A 19,122-nucleotide genomic window follows, 5' to 3' on the forward strand; every position below is an offset into this window, starting at 1 on the left:
GATCGGAAGTAAGCAGACCGACCGGATCGTGATGAAGGCTGTGGGAGCATGCTAACACAGTGATCATGTGGTCACCTTTGCACGCTCCTCGCATGTATTAAAGCCTTATTGTATTGAAACGCAAACTGCAAAATGCTTTAAATGAATGTGACTTTGTCACTTGGCTTGTTTCGTTTGACATCAGTTTCCATCCCCGTGAATAAATGTGCTTTTGGGGTGCATAATTATTTTAGATTCCTTTTTCGTTTATTTTTTTTCCTTCTCGTAATCCTTACTGTTTTGGGCTCTTCTCTACTTAGCAGTTTATAAAGACTCGAGATATGATATCACTAAAAAATAATGTCTTCTATACTACATAATCTATTTATTATCCTTTTTTAAGGGTGGGGTTCTATATAACCTATGGTTTCAAAGTTTGAAATAACATATTTAACTCTCTAAATTTTAATATATGTTAGTGTAAACACCTTTTTTTCTATTTAGTGTAAACACCCTTTTTCTTAGCCGTGACCCGGGAGGTCGTCTCGGCTCGTTCGGGGGTCCGAATGGCGGGGATCTCCCTGGGGCGGTACTCGTCTCCATCGGGATGGTCGGGTGCGGCCTCGGACTCGGGGCGATGCGGCGACTCTTCCCAAGCGGGGATCACCGGCGCGTCCCGGTCGGGAGACCTCGGCTTGATACCTGCACAATGGTCGGGTGCGCTCGACCCGACCCCTCCGACGATCAAGTTAGAGAGATGCAGTGGCGGTTGTTTTTTGGGGGAATTCAGCCTCCTCTTTCCCTTCGGGCTTGAGGACGTTTATAGGGGAACCCGGCATTCTCGGCTGCGCCATCCCGTCGGTCGGGGCCGTATCTCTGATGGCGTCCGATATCGCTGAAGACGTTGCGTATGGGAGCGGGGATCGCAGGGTATGGGCGAGCTTCAACCGCTACCCACTTCCGTCTCGTCCTACTGTGCTGGGTCAACTGAAGGGGCTGCGGGCTCCGTGAGGCTAACGTCCGGACGCAGTCTGTTGCCCTTGTTGCTTTCCCTAGGGCGCGCGCCCGTCCACGTGCGGGGGAAGTCGCCGGGGGCGGGGTTTACCATTTTTTGCCATATCATATCCCCCCCCCAAAGGAAGCCATGACTCGGCATCGGTCGGTGGGGATTCGAGGCATGGCTTTTGATCGGTAAGTGACGATTCTTTTCGTGGGTCGCGACTGGGACTTATGTTCGGGGCGAGCAGGCCGCGCTGCGTAGGTGCTTCGGTCGGGGAGCACGTCTCGGGCGGGCTGGCCGCGCCGAGGAGGTGGTCTCGGGAAACATGCGACCGAGGAGCACGTCTCGGGCGGGCTGGCCGCGCCGAGGAGGTGGTCTCGGGAAACATGTGGCCGAGGAGCACGCCTCGGGCGGTCTGGCCGCGCCGAGGAGGTGGTCTCGGGGGCATGCGGCCGAGGAGCACGTCTCGGGCGGGCTGGCCGCGCCGAGGAGGTGGTCTCGGGAAACATGTGGCCGAGGAGCACGTCTCGGGCGGGCTGGCCGCGCCGAGGAGGTGGTCTCGGGGGCATGCGGCCGAGGAGCACGTCTCGGGCGGGCTGGCCGCGCCGAGGAGGTGGTCTCGGGGGCATGCGGCCGAGGAGCACGTCTCGGGCGGGCTGGCCGCGCCGAGGAGGTGGTCTCGGGAAGCATGTGGCCGAGGAGCACGTCTCGGGCGGGCTGGCCGCGCCGAGGAGGTGGTCTCGGGAAACATGTGGCCGAGGAGCACGTCTCGGGCGGGCTGGCCGCGCCGAGGAAGTGGTCTCGGGAAGCATGTGGCCGAGGAGCACGTCTCGGGCGGGCTGGCCGCGCCGAGGAGGTGGTCTCGGGAAACATGTGGCCGAGGAGCACGTCTCGGGCGGGCTGGCCGCGCCGAGGAGGTGGTCTCGGGAGCATGCGGCCGAGGAGCACGTCTCGGGCGGGCTGGCCGTGCCGAGGAGGTGGTCTCGGGAAACATGTGGCCGAGGAGCACGTCTCGGACGGGCTGGCCGCGCCGAGGAGGTGGTCTCGGGGGCATGCGGCCGAGGAGCACGTCTCGGGCGGGCTGGCCGCGCCGAGGAGGTGGTCTCGGGAAACATGTGGCCGAGGAGCACGTCTCGGGCGGGCTGGCCGCGCCGAGGAGGTGGTCTCGGGAGCATGCGGCCGAGGAGCACGTCTCGGGCGGGCTGGTTGTGCCGAGGAGGTGGTCTCGGGAAACATGTGGCCGAGGAGCACGCCTCGGACGGGCTGGCCGCGCCGAGGAGGTGGTCTCGGGAAACATGTGGCCGAGGAGCACGTCTCGGGCGGGCTGGCCGCGCCGAGGAGGTGGTCTCGGGAGCATGCGGCCGAGGAGCACGTCTCGGGCGGGCTGGCCGTGCCGAGGAGGTGGTCTCGGGAAACATGTGGCCGAGGAGAACGCCTCGGACGGGCTGGCCGCGCCGAGGAGGTGGTCTCGGGGGCATGCGGCCGAGGAGCACGTCTCGGGCGGGCTGCCCCGCGCCGAGGAGGTGGTCTCGGGAAACATGTGGCCGAGGAGCACGTCTCGGGCGGGCTGGCCGCGCCGAGGAGGTGGTCTCGGGGGCATGCGGCCGAGGAGCACGTCTCGGGCGGGCTGGCCGCGCCGAGGAGGTGGTCTCGGGGGCATGCGGCCGAGGAGCACGTCTCGGGCGGGCTGGCCGCGCCGAGGAGGTGGTCTCGGGAAGCATGTGGCCGAGGAGCACGTCTCGGGCGGGCTGGCCGCGCCGAGGAGGTGGTCTCGGGAAACATGTGGCCGAGGAGCACGTCTCGGACGGGCTGGCCGCGCCGAGGAGGTGGTCTCGGGGGCATGCGGCCGAGGAGCACGTCTCGGGCGGGCTGGCCGCGCCGAGGAGGTGGTCTCGGGAAACATGTGGCCGAGGAGCACGTCTCGGGCGGGCTGGCCGCGCCGAGGAGGTGGTCTCGGGAAACGTGAGACACGATCGTCGTTCTCTTTAGGCGTTGAGAAGTCGTAGTGGCCGTTTTCCACGTCGTTTCTTGCAGCGGCTTTGGGTCCGCATTTATGATGGGGTGTCCGTTGGTCTTCCCTGATGCGAGCGGGTGTGCGGATGAGCTGTCGGCCGCTAGGGGGAGACGAAGGGACGTTTCTTTCGGCGGGTTTTTCCTTACATAAATGGCGTATCCTGTCCGTTCTTGACTTCTGCTGCTGAGTCTTGGACCTCGTTGTTTCTCCCTGCCATCGCTCCTTCCCCTCTCCCGCGCTACCATCCCACAGTCGCTCCCTCGTCGTTTCTCTTGTTCGTTCCAAAAGCCGGTAAGGAATGTCCTTCTCACCTGTCTCTTCGCCTTCGTCCCTTGACAGAGTCCGGGAGAGCATGCCTCCGTCTTCCCCCGACGAGGAGGCGGCGCGAGCCCTTGAGGCTCTAATGTGGCCGCACGACCTCGACTCGGTGGTGAGCGGGTCGTCGCTGGAAAAGCTCCGGGAGCGTTATTACATCCCGGAGGAGTTCGTCCTGGCTGCCCCTGATCCGGGGCAGCGGTCATACGACCCGATTCCCCGAGGTTTTGCGCTGACCCAAGATGCCCTAGAGGCTGGGTTGCGCCTTCCCCTTCACCCCCTCATTGTTTCCTGCCTATCTCTCTGGCGGATTTCTCCTTCCCAGGTGACGCCTAACTCATGGCGGTACCTGGTAGCGTTCTTGGGGGAGTGTTATTATGCTAACATCACCCCTACCCGAAACCTCTTTCTTTCATGTTTCCGCCTTCTCAAGGGGCCGGGGGGCTATTTCGTGTCGGCCCGGGCTGGCTTTCGCGTCGGGGGAGCCCCTTCGAGTAATAAAGGGTGGAAGGGGCGTTTTTTTTACATCAGCTGGCCGAGGGATTGGGGCTTCGGGGTTCGGTGGGCGGTGAGGGTGATAGATAACACCGTCCCGGATTTGAACGACGAGGAGTGTCGGGATTTGAAGAGGCTTCGGGCAATCCTTCCCGGCTCTCAGGCCATCCGAGCTATGACCGAGAAGTGGCTAGCCGAGGCGGGTCTTAGCCCGGCTTTCGGGGGTATGTTTATAGGGGGTGTTCTCCACGTTTTATTTGTTTCTACAGTTTGTGACGGTTTCGCTTGTCTTTTTCGCAGGGATGAAGCTCCTGTCCCTCCGTGGTAGTCGCTCTTCGTCGGCTTCTTCCCCGCGTCAGTTCGCTGCTTCCCCCCCGCGTTCCCCGACCGACCCGGTGCCCGGTTCGGCGGGTGCCCCATTGGAGATCCCTGCGGGACGTCCGTCCAAGAAGGCGAGGACGACGGATCCGGGGAAAACCAAGGCGGGGACCGCTCCTCCAATAGTTGTGGGTGCCAAGCGGACCACTCGGGAGGAGGGGCCTTCCCGATTTGAAGGGCCTAGCCAGGGGGCGGCCGGGAAAAGGGCGAACCTGCCCACGGTGGATGATCTGTGCGGGCTACGCGCGGGAGCCGACGAGCCCCTATGGGCAGCGGTGATGGGCGAGCTTCCGACAGGGGAGGCTTCTGACCCACTGGTCGCCCGATGGAAGGGGCTGTCCCGAGGGGACCGGGTATGGGCCGGGGGAGATTCCTCGGCCGCCTTCCTTCGAGGCGTGCTCCACCCTGACCTGGCTCGGGACCTGTACACTCTGCCCTCGGAGACCATGCTCAGCAAGGCGGGGAGGTTCCTGACGTTGGTAAGCATTTTGCTAACTCCGGGTATCCCTGTGACTGTGCGCTGACCCTTATTTTCTCGTGGCAGGGCCTCCATTATTCGACGGCGCTGATGGACCGAGTGCGCGACGCTGGCCAGATAATCTGGGACCTCAGCGAGCGCAACTCCGAGTTGTGTCGTCTGCTAGAGGAGATTCGCGCTGGGTCTGGCCCCGAGGCGGTAGCGGCTGCGGAAAAACGCGCGACCCGTTCTGAGGAAGAAGTGGCGCGTTTACGAGCAGAGCTCGAGCGGTCGGGCGATTCGGTCAAGGAGCTCCAGGAGTCCCTTCGTTTGGATCGGGCCGAGCTCCGCCAGTCGAAGTCAGAGGCGCTTGGTCTCTCCAAGAGGGCGGAGAAGGCCGAGGCTGAAGCCCGCGCTGCTTCCGAGGCGTTGGCTGAGGAGGTTCGCCTCCGCCCGTCGAAGGACAAGGAGGCGATCGAAGCTTACAAGAAGTCCGAGAACTTTGAGCTCGGACTGACCAGAATGGGGCGAGTATCCTACGAGTATGGATACAGGATCGCCCTGGGTCGCTTCGGTTCGTGCCCTCCCGGCTCCGAGGTGGAAAGGGATCCGTTCGCCTCTCACCCCGTGGACCTGGAGGTGGATATGCCGGAGGACGTGCCGTTTGACGACCGCCCGAAGACTCCGGGTGAGGAGTGAGGGTCATTTTTTGTACGTCGGGTCGAGGGTGCGAGGGTTTTGTGCATGGGTTTTGGCTTCTGTATCCCCTCCTTTTTAATAAGATGATCTTTTCCTCCGATCTTCTGTGTTTGCGTGTTGTCTGTTTCTTCAGACGAAATATTTCCTAAGGTTCTGTATGTTCCAAGTCCGGGGCACGGGGTCGCCATCCATTGTGGCGAGCCTGAATGTCCCCGGTCGGGATACTCCGATGACCCGATAGGGTCCCTCCCACTTTGGGGCCAGTTTCCCCCTTACTTGGGTGGGGTGGCTGACCTCGATTTTGCGCAGGACCAAGTCCTCTAATTTTATCGACCGGGGTCGCACGTTCCGGTTGTAGACCCTCGCTACGGCTCTTTTGTAAGAAAGGGCTTTTTGGTGTGCGTCGGCCCGTCTTTCCTCGAGCAGGTCCAGGTTTGATCGGAGCCCTTCGCCCGAGGCTTCTTCGCTGTAGTCTGCCGTCCGCGGAGTCGGGACGGCTACCTCGGGTGGTAACACGGCCTCAGTCCCGAACGTGAGGCTATAGGGAGACTCCCCGGTCGGGGTCTTGGGGGTAGTGCGAAGCGCCCACAGGACGCTCGGGAGCTCGTCGATCCAAGCCGATTGGGTAGCGGATACCCTTCTCTTGAGTCCGTTGACGATGGCCCGGTTGGTAACTTCAGCTAGCCCATTCGCCTGGGGGTAAGCCACCGAGCTGAACCTCAGTTGAATTTTGTGCTTGGCGCAAAACTCTTGGAATTTCCTGCCGGCGAACTGCGGTCCATTGTCGGCGACGATGGACTGGGGCAGGCCGAAACGGGTTATGAGGTTTCTCCATACGAACCTTTTCACTTGCGACTCCGTGATGGTTGCTAGGGGCTCGGCTTCGACCCATCTGGTAAAGTAGTCCACTCCCACGATGATGTACTTCCGCTGGCCGGAGGCGGGCGGGAGAGGCCCGAGTATGTCCAGTCCCCATTGCGCGAATGGCCAGGCACAGTCGACGGGGGTGAACAGGACCGCCGGTCGTCGGGTGGTTCGGGCGTGCTCCTGGCACGAGCTGCATCGCCGCACGAGAGCTTTTGCGTCCTGGCGCATGGTCGGCCAGTAGTACCCCTGCCGGAGTACCTTGTGCGCCAGGGCTCGCTCGCCTATGTGTTCCCCGCAAGCCCCTTCGTGCATGTCGGACAGAACCGTCCTGGCTTCGCTCGGCTCTAGGCAGCGCAACAGGGGGCGCGAGAAAGACCGTTTGTACAGCCGTCCTCCTTCCTCGGTGTACCACGCCTGCGTTCGACGCAAGCGCCGAGCTGTAGTCGTATCGTCGGGCAGGGTCCCGTCCTGCTTAAAGCGTAACATCTCCTGTACCCAAGTGGCCGGCGCGCCGTGAGCGACGGTGGCGACGACCTCTATGGCTCGGCGGGGGAGTTCTTCGGTCTCGGGTTGAGCCCAGGGGGACGGGCCGGACGCCAGTTTAGCCAGGGTGTCGGCTCGCTGGTTCTCGCTCCTGGGGACATTCGACAGTTCAAAATGGGCAAACTTGGCGGCCAGGCTTCTTACCTGCGCTAGGTATTTTGCCATAGTCGGGTCCCGGGCCTCGTATTCGCCATCGAGCTGCCTAGCCACCAGCTGCGAGTCGGTGATGACGCGTATATCGGTCACCTGCATTTCCCGTGCCAGCTGGAGCCCCGCCAGGAGAGCCTCGTATTCTGCCTCGTTGTTGGTGGCTCTGAACCCGAAGCGGAAGGAGCGCTCGATCGAGCTGCCGTCAGGTGTTGTCAGAACCAGACCCGCGTCGGCGCCTTTCGCGTTGGCCGAGCCATCTACGTGGAGGGTCCAGGTATCGCGCGGTGGCTCGAGTTCTTCGCCGGTATTCGGCGTTAGCTCCGCAATGAAGTCTGCCACGGCTTGGGCTTTGATGGCGGTCCGAGGTATGTATTGCATGTCGTGCTCGCCGAGCTCCACTGCCCATTTGAGGAGACGCCCTGCAACATCGAATTTGGACAGGATAAGCCGAAGCGGCTGATCGGTTATTACCTCTATCGGGTGGGCCTGGAAGTAGGGGCGGAGTTTCCGCGCCGACAGGACGAGCGCCAGCGCCAACTTTTCGATTGGCGGGTAGCGTTCTTCTGGCCCGCTCAGCATGTGGCTGACGTAGTAGACCGGTAGTTGGTCGCCGGAAATTTCTTTGACTAGAACCGAGCTGACCGAGTGCCGAGAGACGGCAAGGTAGAGACTCAGCTTCTCCCCTGGGGAGACCGAAGCGAGTCGAGGGAGGCTGGCCAGGTGTAGCTTCATCTGCTCGAAGGCCGTCTCGCATTCCGCCGTCCATTGGAAGTTCTTCGGATCCTTCAGGGCCCGGAAAAAAGAGTGGCAGCGATCTCCCGCTCGGGAGAGGAAGCGCGATAAAGCGACTAGCCTCCCGTTGAGGCGCTGCAGGTCTCTGATCGTCCGTGGAGGCCGCATGTCGATGAGGGCCTGTATCTTTTCCGGGTTGGCGTCAATCCCTCTTTCGTGTACGATGAATCCGAGGAATTTTCCCGAGGTCACACCGAAGGCGCACTTGGTGGGGTTGAGGCACAGGCCGAACCTCCGCAGAGTGTCGAATGTCTCCGCCAAGTCGGAGGGATGAGCCTCCGCCGTTCGGCTCTTTACGATCATGTCGTCGACATATACCTCCATGTTTCGTCCGATCTGGCGGGCGAACATCTTGTTCACCGTCCTCTGGTAGGTTGCCCCGGCGTTTTTTAACCCGAACGGCATAACTCTGTAAAAGTATATCCCTTGCTCGGTGAGGAAGGCTGTATGTTTTTGATCTTCGGGTGCCATCCTGATCTGGTTGTACCCGGAGAAGGCGTCCATAAACGAGAGTCGGGCGTGGCCGGCCGTGGCGTCGACCAGCTGGTCGATCTTTGGCAGGGGGTAGCAATCTTTTGGGCAAGCATTGTTGAGACTGGTGTAGTCAACGCACATTCGCCAGCTTCCATTAGGTTTTTTGACAAGGACTACGTTGGAGAGCCACTGTGGGTACCTCGCCTCTTCTATGAAACCGGCCGCCAGAAGCCGGTTTACTTCTTCTCGGATGGCCAGCTGCCGATCCGGGGCCTGCCGCCTGGGCCTCTGTTTCACCGGGCGGGCGTCGGGCGAGATGTTCAGGTGGTGCAGTGCAACTTCCGGGTGGACTCCTGTTAGGTCGGCTGGCGTCCAAGCGAAGATGTCGGCGTTGACTCGCAGAAGGCCGACGAGCTGCTGTCGTTCTTTTTCGGGGAGTTCCGACCCGATTTTGACTGTTTGATCGGGCCTTCCTTCGACCAGCGGCAAGTCGACGGTGGATTCCTTCGGCTCGGGGCGGGGGGTTGGTTTTTTTTCCTCCCGGGGGTCTTCCAGCGGGGATTGGATCCTTGCTCTCTTGTTTAATGACACAGCGGTCAAGTAGCAGCGCCTGGACTCCCAGGAGTTCCCCGCCACTTCCCCGACCCCATCGTGGGTCGGGAACTTGATGGTTTGATAGTAAGTTGAGATGACGGCTCGGGTCTTGTTGAGGGTTGGCCGTCCTAGGATGGCGTTGTATGCCGTGGGGAGGTCGACCACCAGAAAGGAGGTCATCACCGTTTTTGCCTTCGGGAAGGCTCCCAAAGTTAGGGGCAGGGTGATGACCCCTAGTGACGAGATCGAGGCGCCGGTGAACCCCGTGAGTGTTGAGCATACCGGCTTCATGTTCTCCTTTACCAGGCCGAGCTTTTGGAAGGCGTCCCAATAAAGTATATCGGCCGAGCTTCCAGTGTCGACCATGATTCTTCTTACTTGCGCGTTGGCGATTCTGGCTGATATCACCAGTGCGTCATCATGCTCGGCTAGTTCAGATCCCTCGGTCGGGAAGGTGACTTCGGGACCTTTTTCGGGTTTGGAGCCCTCAGCCCGGGAGGCCCTGGCGTATGCCCTTCCACCTGCCGCGGAATTCCCTCCGGACGCCGGCCCGCCGGTTATGACATCTATGTGTCGCTCGATGGGGCCCTCCGGGCGTGGCGAGAGCTCCTTGTCTGGTTGGAGGTACGAACCGAGGTGTCCTCGGCGGATGAGCTCCTCAATTTGCCTTTTTAATTCCCGACACTCCTCGGTGTCGTGACCGGGCTGTCGGTGGAAACGGCAGTATTTGGAGCGGTCCGCGAGCTCGCGCGGACTCCTCATCGGGTAGGGGTCTTTGAGAAGGCCTTTCTCCTTAATATGGAGAAATATCTCGGTCCGAGAGGAGTTAAGGCCCGGAAGAGGGGACCCAGGCACCGCATCGTTGAGGCCGCCGGCCCTGCGCCGGGAGGTGGCGGGCTGTTGCTGTTGGGACTGCTCGGGCTTGACCCTTTTGCGCTCGTCACGCTTGCCGACCATCCATGCCTCGGCAGCGATGTACTGGTTCGCACGCTGCAACATTTCGGGTACCGAAGTAGGGGGTCGCTCCACTAGAGACCAAAAGAATCGGGTAGGGCGCAGGCCCATCATGAATGCCTGCATCATTAAAGAAGGGCGAGCATCAGATAGGCCGCGGATTTGTGTGGTGAAGCGGTTCACAAAGTGAAAAAGGGGCTCATCCTCCCTCTGGTTGAGCCCAAGGAGCATCGCCACCGATGGTTTCGGCTTGGCATGAGCCAGGAAGTTAAGCTCGAAATCCCTGGCCAGCTGGTCGAAAGAGGCGATGGTCGCGGTCTTCAGATTGCTGTACCACGCTCGGGCTGGGCCCCGCAGGGTCGTCGGGAACGCCCTGCACATCAGGGCATCGGACGTCCCGTATAGCGCCATTTGGGCGCGGAAAGCAGCCACGTGGTCCGCTGGATCGGTGGCACCTTCATAAGCATCTAGTGACGGGAGCCGAAAATGCGGCGGAATGGCCTGCTCTTGAATCTCGGGGATGAAGGGGGACCCCTGGTGTTGTTCGGCCCCCGGGTCTCCCCCGGTCCGGCGAACCTCGCGCTGCACCTCGTCCAGCCGGCGGCCTACGAGGCGTAGCTGGGCCCACAGTTCCTCCGCTGAGCCTGAAAGTGGGGCTACAGGCGTCGGGTGCGCCGCTGGTTCCTCCGCTTCTCGGCTCCCGGGTCGGGTCGATCGGCGCGGAGGGGAAATGGGAGACTCGGGGAGCGGTGCGGCGTTTTGAGCGCCGGCGGGCCGTTGCCGCGGTGGGGGTAGGGTTGAGTGTGAAGACGCCGGGGGAGAGACCAGCGGGATGATGGTCTGCATCACTCCCGTAAGGGCCCGAACCTGGTGCGTGAGGTCGTAGAGGGCTTCGGGTGGCACGGGTGACGGGCCACCGGGATTGGCGACGGGAGGCGATAGGCCCGGATCGTTGAATAATCGCCAATAGCGCTCCGAGGTCGCGGCGGGGCGCTCGTCCCGAATTCCCTCCTGTTGGGGGCGTTCCTCCGTCGCGTCGGTCGTGTGCGACCGGATGGCTGGGGGTTCGTCAGAGTGAGCCTGCGGATCGCTTGACATTCGGACCGGCCCTCCTTCTAGTGCCATTATGTTAGTGTAAACACCTTTTTTTCTATTTAGTGTAAACACCCTTTTTCTTAGCCGTGACTCGGGAGGTCGTCTCGGCTCGTTCGGGGGTCCGAATGGCGGGGATCTCCCTGGGGCGGTACTCGTCTCCACCGGGATGGTCGGGTGCGGCCTCGGACTCGGGGCGATGCGGCGACTCTTCCCAAGCGGGGATCACCGGCGCGTCCCGGTCGGGAGACCTCGGCTTGATACCTGCACAATGGTCGGGTGCGCTCGACCCGACCCCTCCGACGATCAAGTTAGAGAGATGCAGTGGCGGTTGTTTTTTGGGGGAATTCAGCCTCCTCTTTCCCTTCGGGCTTGAGGACGTTTATAGGGGAACCCGGCATTCTCGGCTGCGCCATCCCGTCGGTCGGGGCCGTATCTCTGATGGCGTCCGATATCGCTGAAGACGTTGCGTATGGGAGCGGGGATCGCAGGGTATGGGCGAGCTTCAACCGCTACCCACTTCCGTCTCGTCCTACTGTGCTGGGTCAACTGAAGGGGCTGCGGGCTCCGTGAGGCTAACGTCCGGACGCAGTCTGTTGCCCTTGTTGCTTTCCCTGGGGCGCGCGCCCGTCCACGTGCGGGGGAAGTCGCCGGGGGCGGGGTTTACCATTTTTTGCCATATCAATATATATATATATATTCAGAAATATTTAGATTTGACATATTGACCCTTTCACTATTTAAGTCAACAATTATCTGATAAACTCAATCTAATCACTACTAACCATGATTATCAATGAATTTAAAAATATATTAAAATTTTATATGTCTAAAATACCATATGTTTTTTTTTTGCAATTTTAGGAACATAATTTAGAGGATCAAATAAGAAAAGTTACTAATTTACAAAGTATATATATATATATATATATATATATATATATATATATCTATTACATTTGTAACATTATTAATATTAAGTAGAGTTTTTCAACATAGTTAGTCAAATGACAGACATTAACGGCAATATTATACTTGTAAGTTTTTCAGTTTGCTAGATGTATATTAAAAGGTATAAGTATAAATATACTAAAATTTGAGGTGTATATATTTATAAATGTATATATTAAAATTAGATTAAAATAACGATAAAACTACCAAATTTTGAGGTGTGTGTATATTAAATCTTAAGGGCTGAATAAAAAATATTTAATTTTTTAGAGATATATGCATGATATTATCATAGATTAAGATATAATAAAATATTAATTTTAGATGTCGGTCTAATGATTTTAATAATTTATTTTAAAATTCGAAACTCAAATTTCGTCTTCATAATTTATCTTCAAAAAAAAAAAAAAAAGGCATCCCCGTAAAGAGGGTGAAAAAAGGCATTAAAGGTGCATGCCACATTAAAGTCGTCTCTTATCCCCTGAACCTGCTGATGTAGGTGAACGCACCGCATCGTATCTTTAAGATGTCTTCCCCGTCTACATTCCCCCGTCCAACTCCGTCGAGCAACGCCTCTTGTTTGCTTTTTGTGGGATCGGATTGCTCGAGAGGGAGAGGGAGAGGGAGAGAGAGTGAGAGATGGAGAGCAAGATGAGGAAGGGACGGGCGCGGCCGATTAGGGCGGTGGTGGGATGGGTGAGGCGGCGATCGCCCAAGGTGAAGGCCTCTCTCTCCGTCATCGCCGGCATGGCGGCGCTCGTCTTCCTTCGCTTCATCGTCCACGACCACGACAAGCTCTTCGTCATCGCCGAGGCCGCACACGCCCTCGGCATCTCCGTCCTCATCTATAAGCTCATCAAGGAGCGGACTTGCGCCGGTTCGCCCTCCCGCCCCTCTCCCTCTATGCCACTTTCCTTTTTGTTTGATCCATGCGATCTCGAAGCCGTGAGTTGGTAGGTGTTGGACATACTCAATTTAATTAGAGATATACTACTCACGATAATTTGAAATGCATAGCAAATGACCAATTTATTGATAATGCTAGGGTTTCAGTCTGAAGCTTGGAGGAGGTAATGATAGCCATTCTACCTGCCTAAAATTTAGCAGATCATGAGGGTCAGGAAAGCTTTGCTAATAGGTGGTGTATATTTCGAAACCTCAAGGAATAAGTGTGACAACCAGTTGTGGGTTACATGGCTAAGTGGATCTATCTTTATTAGTCTGGATTTAAGCATTTTTAGTTAGTGGTTCAAGTCAATCAAATTAATAGGTCAGCTATTACATCGGCGGGTCCGATCATGAAAAATGATCTTCGAGTGGACCTAGTATTGTGCATGTTGAAGTGGCCCAAGTAGGCAAGCAGACACTTGTGAATGAGGTTGGAGACACATCACAATGTAAGTCACGTACTTCAGCATTGACCATGACGAAGAGTGAGAAAAATTGTGACACCTAGTTTAATCTCACATCTGATATGGGAGATGAATTGACTTAGTTTCTGAGGTTATACGGGTCTACCACTATTAACTATTTTAGGCCATGGTGGTCTTAGGCCTATCATGCAGTGCTAGATATCTCACCATGGGGTTGGATCATAACAATAAGTTTTTTGAGTAATGAGATATGCATGATATCGTTTGTGAATCAAGAATTAAAGCATGTGAAAACTGCATCCAGAGGAAATGGTTTTGCCTGTGAAACTTCATAGCAGTGGTTTGTGTACCAATTTAGTGAGGATTGTTATCAACATTTGAAACAAGTGAAAACTTAAAAGGATCATCTGAGTCAACTACTAAAAGTGAGAATTCACGTGACTCAACCAGAAAGACATTGTAGTTCGTAATAAGCTTTATTTCTTTATTTTGACTGATCAAGAAGTCTACATTGCAGATTCCATTTCTTTTCATTGACAAGTGAGCAAACTTGGTGCTGGACTTTGATCCTGGGAGTCCATTATGCATATGTTGGCAGTTTATATCCTAGTATATGTTGGGTAGATTGCATGAGGTGGAACCAATCAGTAAGAAAAAAAAAAAAATCATTTAGTGGTTGCAGATAAGTATATCTCAAACATGATTGATCTTTGTTTCTGAGTGAAGTTGAGATGTATTTTGATTTTTTAAACAATTCTTTGTTTAAGTGCACTCAAATTAGAAGGCAATATTAAACAGCACAGCATGTGTTTGTCTAAATTGATAATTTTTTGACGTTGCAGGACTTTCGCTTAAGACTCAATATTTGACAGCTTTGTTTTTAGCTGTCAGACTGTACTGCAGCTTTGTCATGGAATATGACATACACACAGTGCTAGATTGCGCTACGCTTGCAACTACTCTTTGGGTTATCTACATGATTCGGTTTAGATTAAAGTCAAGTTACATGAAAGAGAAGGACAACTTTGCAATTTATTATGTGGTATGATGTTTCTTTTCTTTTTTTTTTGCCTCCACCATGTTCTAGAGTCAACCATATATCTCTTAGTTGTACCAGATTCCATGGCTTCTAACCTAGACTTTTGTATCTTTATAATTCTGATAAATCCTTTTCCTGTGCTCTCTAATAATTTAATAGTACTAGACATTGTTGAGTGGCACTACACTCAAAATATACTATCCATCATTCGACTGCAATGATTGATCATGTAACTGTTTCATTTATGTATGAGAAATATAAAGCAACCTTGCTAAATATTTTTTCAGGTTTACTTGGTATGGTCAAAGTTAGGTCTCGTGCTGACAAACCATCAAAGTGCCAGTAGTTTCTTAATTTAGTGCTTCTGCTTTATTTACAGAATCATATCTTTAAGAAACAAATCTGGCTCATGAGATGGAGATATCACATACTTAGTGAACCTTTTTGTTGCCATCTGCAAAGAAGATTCACGCTCAAATTAAAAATTGAAAGTAACACGAGACTTCTTTTTGAACCTTGGAAGTTTTGATCCTTCTTCCATGTTGGATTTATTTTTCTCTTTATGAAATGTTTAATATGTAACACAAGTTAACTAGTTAAGTAATTTGTAATGTGAAACTAGGAAAAGTTTTTCGTGAGGTTATTTAGTAACTAGTAGTGGCCCTTCGTGTCAGCCCAATCCAAGAGTTCTGATATCATTCCAGTCATCAATTAACATATCTATTGCGTATCCAAAAAGATCAACCACCACAGGTGCCCGAATGATATTTAATGGACATCATCTTGTAAGGTACTTGGGGATCTCATTAGTGACCTTGGACTTTGTTTTATTGTTACCATTGATTCATGACATTTCTTTATTGATTTTAGATATTGTAAACAAAGAGCTGATCAAGAAGCCATTGACTTGTCTATTACTCGTCTTTAGCTAGTTAAACTTGGCCATATTGTTGCCATGACATCAGGCATGTATATGTTCAGATCATGAATTTTCTTTAACATGATCACTATGAGTCACGAATGTAATCATGAGATACCAATGCAACATGATACATATATGCAAATATGGAAATTTCCACAAAAATACGATATAGTAGTATGGCACAAAGACCATTAACGTACATGACAAAGCTTGACATTTGTGTTAATACATAAGTTCTATATCGATAATAATAACAAGTAATTAAATCCATAACCATGTCATTTAAAGAAATTATATTAAGTAACAGAGGATTCATAATATTGCCAAGAAACCAAGAACTCACGTTGAATGATGTAACAACGATTTCAATAGGCGCTCGGGCGCTTGGGCTAGGCAAGGTGAGGCCTGAGCGCCTCGCTTCATGTCCAGGCGGTGTGCTTTAAAGAGGCGAGCACCGGAAGCGCTTGGCGCCAGGACTCGGGCGAGTGCCCGGGTTAAACCAAGTAACCTCGGTGCCTTAGTTGGTTCAATCGAACCAACTAAAGCACCGATATCAGCCTCTCAGCATCCTTCTCGCAACTTTCCCAACCCTAACCCTGCTCGCGATTCTACCGCCGACATTTCCTCTTCGTTGTCGTTAACTCTCTCCACTATCGCTGCTCTCCGTTGCCACTGTCGCTGCTCGCCGCTGCCACTATCGTTGCTCTCGTTACCGCTGCTGTTGCTCGTTGCTACTGCTACCGCTGCTGCTGCTGCCACTATCGCTACTTGCCGTTGCTGTCTTACTTTTACTCACTCTTGTCACATCGGCTCGATAGTATACTACTAACAGTATATTAACAGTATACTGTTAACTGTATATTAGTAATAGTATTTTTATTTATTAGATTAATAATATATTATTTTGATTTTAATATTACTAATTTTTATTTATTTAAAATTATTGTTATTGTTTTGAATTTTGAGACTTTTTGTTAATGTGGTCTTGTGATTTTACAAGATTTTCTTAATTTAATATCATATTTTTATTTAAATAATTATATTTATTAATTATATTATATATTTTTGTATTTTAGCATCTTGCTTCGCTTGGGTGAGCGCCTAACGCTTTTTAAATCACTGTGATGTAATCTCATGATTTTACTACATTATCATAATTTGATTACTTTCTCTCAATAAGTATCTGTGACATATCTCTGTTAGTAATTTAGAATATTTGAGTTTTCAAATAACTACAAGAAAAATGAAAATTTTGAAGAAATATCCGACATGCTTCTATGAATATCATATAAATGTTATGTCTGACCATATCTGATTGAGCACAATTTTACATAATTGCAAGTTGTACTACAAAACTAGTTCATATGAAAATATAGATGAACACTCTTTATGAGCTCAAACTACTACCTATTTCTTGTTTTGTTTGTTCCAGGCAATATTCAATTATTTCTTGTGGAAATTTAGTACACTGGGTAAGATCAGTGCATTCAACCATATTGACTTTTTAAATAATTTAATTAGTTAATATCGCAATATATGGAAAGATATCCCTCATGTATTCTAAGTCATAGCTGCTGTAACCTTTAAAAAATTGATTGGCTTAATGTATAGGCATTCAGATCAAGTTAATCTGGTTACAATTTAGAACAGAGAAACCAGCTACATTAGATTGTAAAATGTCAAGTATTTGGCTCATATGTTGACATAAGTGGCAGAGGTTCTACACTTCTACTATTGAGAAATTTGATTGACTTCAGAGCGAGATGCCTTTAGTTAATGATACTTGAAATATTTTTTTCTGTAACCTTTTTGAATCAAAGTATTACTTTGGAGTTAATGTAGTCTTAACATGTCTTACAGGATTTTTTTTTTACTTTATTCAGTATAATTCTGTGATACTTCTTCATTGTTCTTCAATTATTAGGTTTACGTTATATGCACTTGCAAGGGACCAATTAACATCTTTCATACACAATATCTTAGTTGCACCAATGGCCAGTCATCTTCATAAGATGATAGGTTGATTGAATTATATTTTCTATTTGTGTAGGTTTTGCCTTGTGCTATATTGGCCTTTACAGTTCATCCTTCAACAACACATAATCTTATTGATAGGATTTCTTGGGCCTTTTGCGTTTATCTGGAAGCTGTTTCTGTGTTGCCACAATTACGTCTGATGCAAAACACAAAGGTATAAGCTGAAAATTGAGAGCATCAAATTCCCAAATCTGTTTTTTTCTGACTAGACCTATATTCATGGTTGCCAGATTGTTGAGCCATTCACCGCTCACTATGTATTTGCACTGGGGGTTTCAAGATTTCTGAGCTGTGCACACTGGGTCCTTCAGGTTTGATCCGTGGATATTTGTTGGTTCATATTTTTCTTTTATTTTTAATTTTATTGCTCAATTAGTTTCATGAAATTTATCTTAGTAAATTGCTTGTCTCTTTGGATGTTCGGAGCAAAAGGCTTCTTGCTATTTCCATTTCCTCTATACAAGGTCACTTATCACGCAGAGTTTTAGCAGTCTCTAAACATCAAACTTTAGCATCTCGCAATCTATATATATGCATGATGAAAGGATGGATTGATGTTAGTCCCACAGGAATGGGACCAACATTTTTTTCCTGTCTTTGTTGCATTTAATTGTGCGACGAATATGGTATCATTATTTGCATAGCTTGAGGTAGTATATCATTCTGAAGCAAAATTTTGTTCTATTCCACAGGTCTTGGATACTCGTGGACGTCTATTGACTGCTTTGGGCCATGGGTTGTGGCCGCCCCTGGTCCTTCTTGCTGAAATTGTTCAAACCTTTATCCTGGCAGATTTTTGTTATTATTATGTGAAGAGGTAACTTTTTAAGTTTCAGATGCAACGCACCTATGAGATTCTTTTCTAATTCTGATCCCATTTCTCTTTTCTTCTTTGCTTCTTCTCTGCTGCAGTGTTGTTGGTGGACAACTGGTGCTAAGGCTTCCTTCTGGTGTAGTGTGATCTTCTGCTTAACTTTCTGTCTTATACCAAAACAATTTAAATTCTCTTCATCTTTCTTCAGACCTGTAGCTCTTGTGGCTGATTTGTGTTACAAGTTCAAGCAGTTATGTCAAAATTTACTGAGATTTAGAGACACTGAATTTGGCAGAAATAATTTCTTATCTGACTAGCTCTACCACAAAGTAAAGCATAATCTGAGTTTTATTTAAGACTAGAAATCTTGATCACATAAAAAAATCCTTTTTTCTACAGAAAACCTTGTGCATTGCTTGCTGGCTTTATCTCTTCATTAAGTCACATTTCTTAATTTCTTGATATATTTGGTTGAACCAATTTCTTTGGTCATCACATGCTTTCCAGGCTTTTGCAGTTCCATGGCCAGAACTGCACTAAATCTGTCATCTACTACAACTGATACCTCGAATCCCAAATCTCACAGGCAAGGTAAAGTGAACACAGTCTATCTTCATCATGGTTACATTGGATGTCTTATTGTAATCTCTTTATGCCTTTAATTCTTGAAGTCTATATCTTTCTTCCAAATGTTTGTTTATGATTACACATTGCAATCCTTTAAAGAAAATACATTATTAGATTGTAACTACCCTTCACTGTTGGATTTCCACCTCCCCTGGCTGGAAGTGTGTGCACCTCATGAGATCTCTAATAACAGCATCGAATACATCTACATGTCATTCTTCTCGCCATCGTGTATTCAATGGGTTAAAGATTAATAATACCTTATGATGCACGTGTTCAAAAGGTTGCGATTGATAGATATACTGTGGTTGTTTTCATGACTCGAATCATAAATTTGGTATGAAGTCATGTTGTTTTTAAACTCCCAAGTGGAAATAAGATTCTTTCTTTAAAGGTATGAGAGGTGTTTAGTAATGGAAGTCTCTCGACTTGATTCTATAGGCCGTTTCCCATATGAACAGTGGATTTTTTCGTATAAGTCTAGTGCATAATTCTACAAGTCTAATCAGTGATACTGAGATCCCAACGAGGGACTTTGTTGTGTCACATTTTTGGG

General features: G+C 51.2%; 1 protein-coding gene across 1 annotated transcript; it reads left to right on the top strand.

Annotated features, from left to right (window-relative positions):
* The first annotated feature begins 12,240 nt into the window (after window positions 1-12,240).
* Window positions 12,241-18,221, top strand: LOC135628494 (uncharacterized). The gene is made up of 6 exons (XM_065135174.1): window positions 12,241-12,631; window positions 13,970-14,169; window positions 17,139-17,279; window positions 17,356-17,436; window positions 17,818-17,942; window positions 18,038-18,221. The coding sequence occupies exons 1-6, from the start codon at window positions 12,394-12,396 to the stop codon at window positions 18,084-18,086; spliced, it is 834 nt and encodes a 277-aa protein (XP_064991246.1). The 5' UTR covers window positions 12,241-12,393; the 3' UTR covers window positions 18,087-18,221.
* Window positions 18,222-19,122: the final 901 nt, after the last annotated feature.

Source organism: Musa acuminata, chromosome BXJ3-1 (genome assembly GCF_036884655.1).
Source record: "Musa acuminata AAA Group cultivar baxijiao chromosome BXJ3-1, Cavendish_Baxijiao_AAA, whole genome shotgun sequence".
In the NCBI taxonomy this organism is placed as follows: Eukaryota; Viridiplantae; Streptophyta; class Magnoliopsida; order Zingiberales; family Musaceae; genus Musa; species Musa acuminata.

What these genes read in the sequence shown, in the direction of transcription:
- LOC135628494 (XM_065135174.1), top strand. Translation starts at nt 12,394, where the DNA reads ATGGAGAGCAAGATGAGGAAGGGACGGGCGCGGCCGATTAGGGCGGTG. An exon ending in GTCTGATGCAAAACACAAAG is followed by an intron (nt 17,280 to 17,355) that starts GTATAAGCTGAA and finishes CATGGTTGCCAG; the next exon opens with ATTGTTGAGCCATTCACCGC. An exon ending in GTGCACACTGGGTCCTTCAG is followed by an intron (nt 17,437 to 17,817) that starts GTTTGATCCGTG and finishes TCTATTCCACAG; the next exon opens with GTCTTGGATACTCGTGGACG.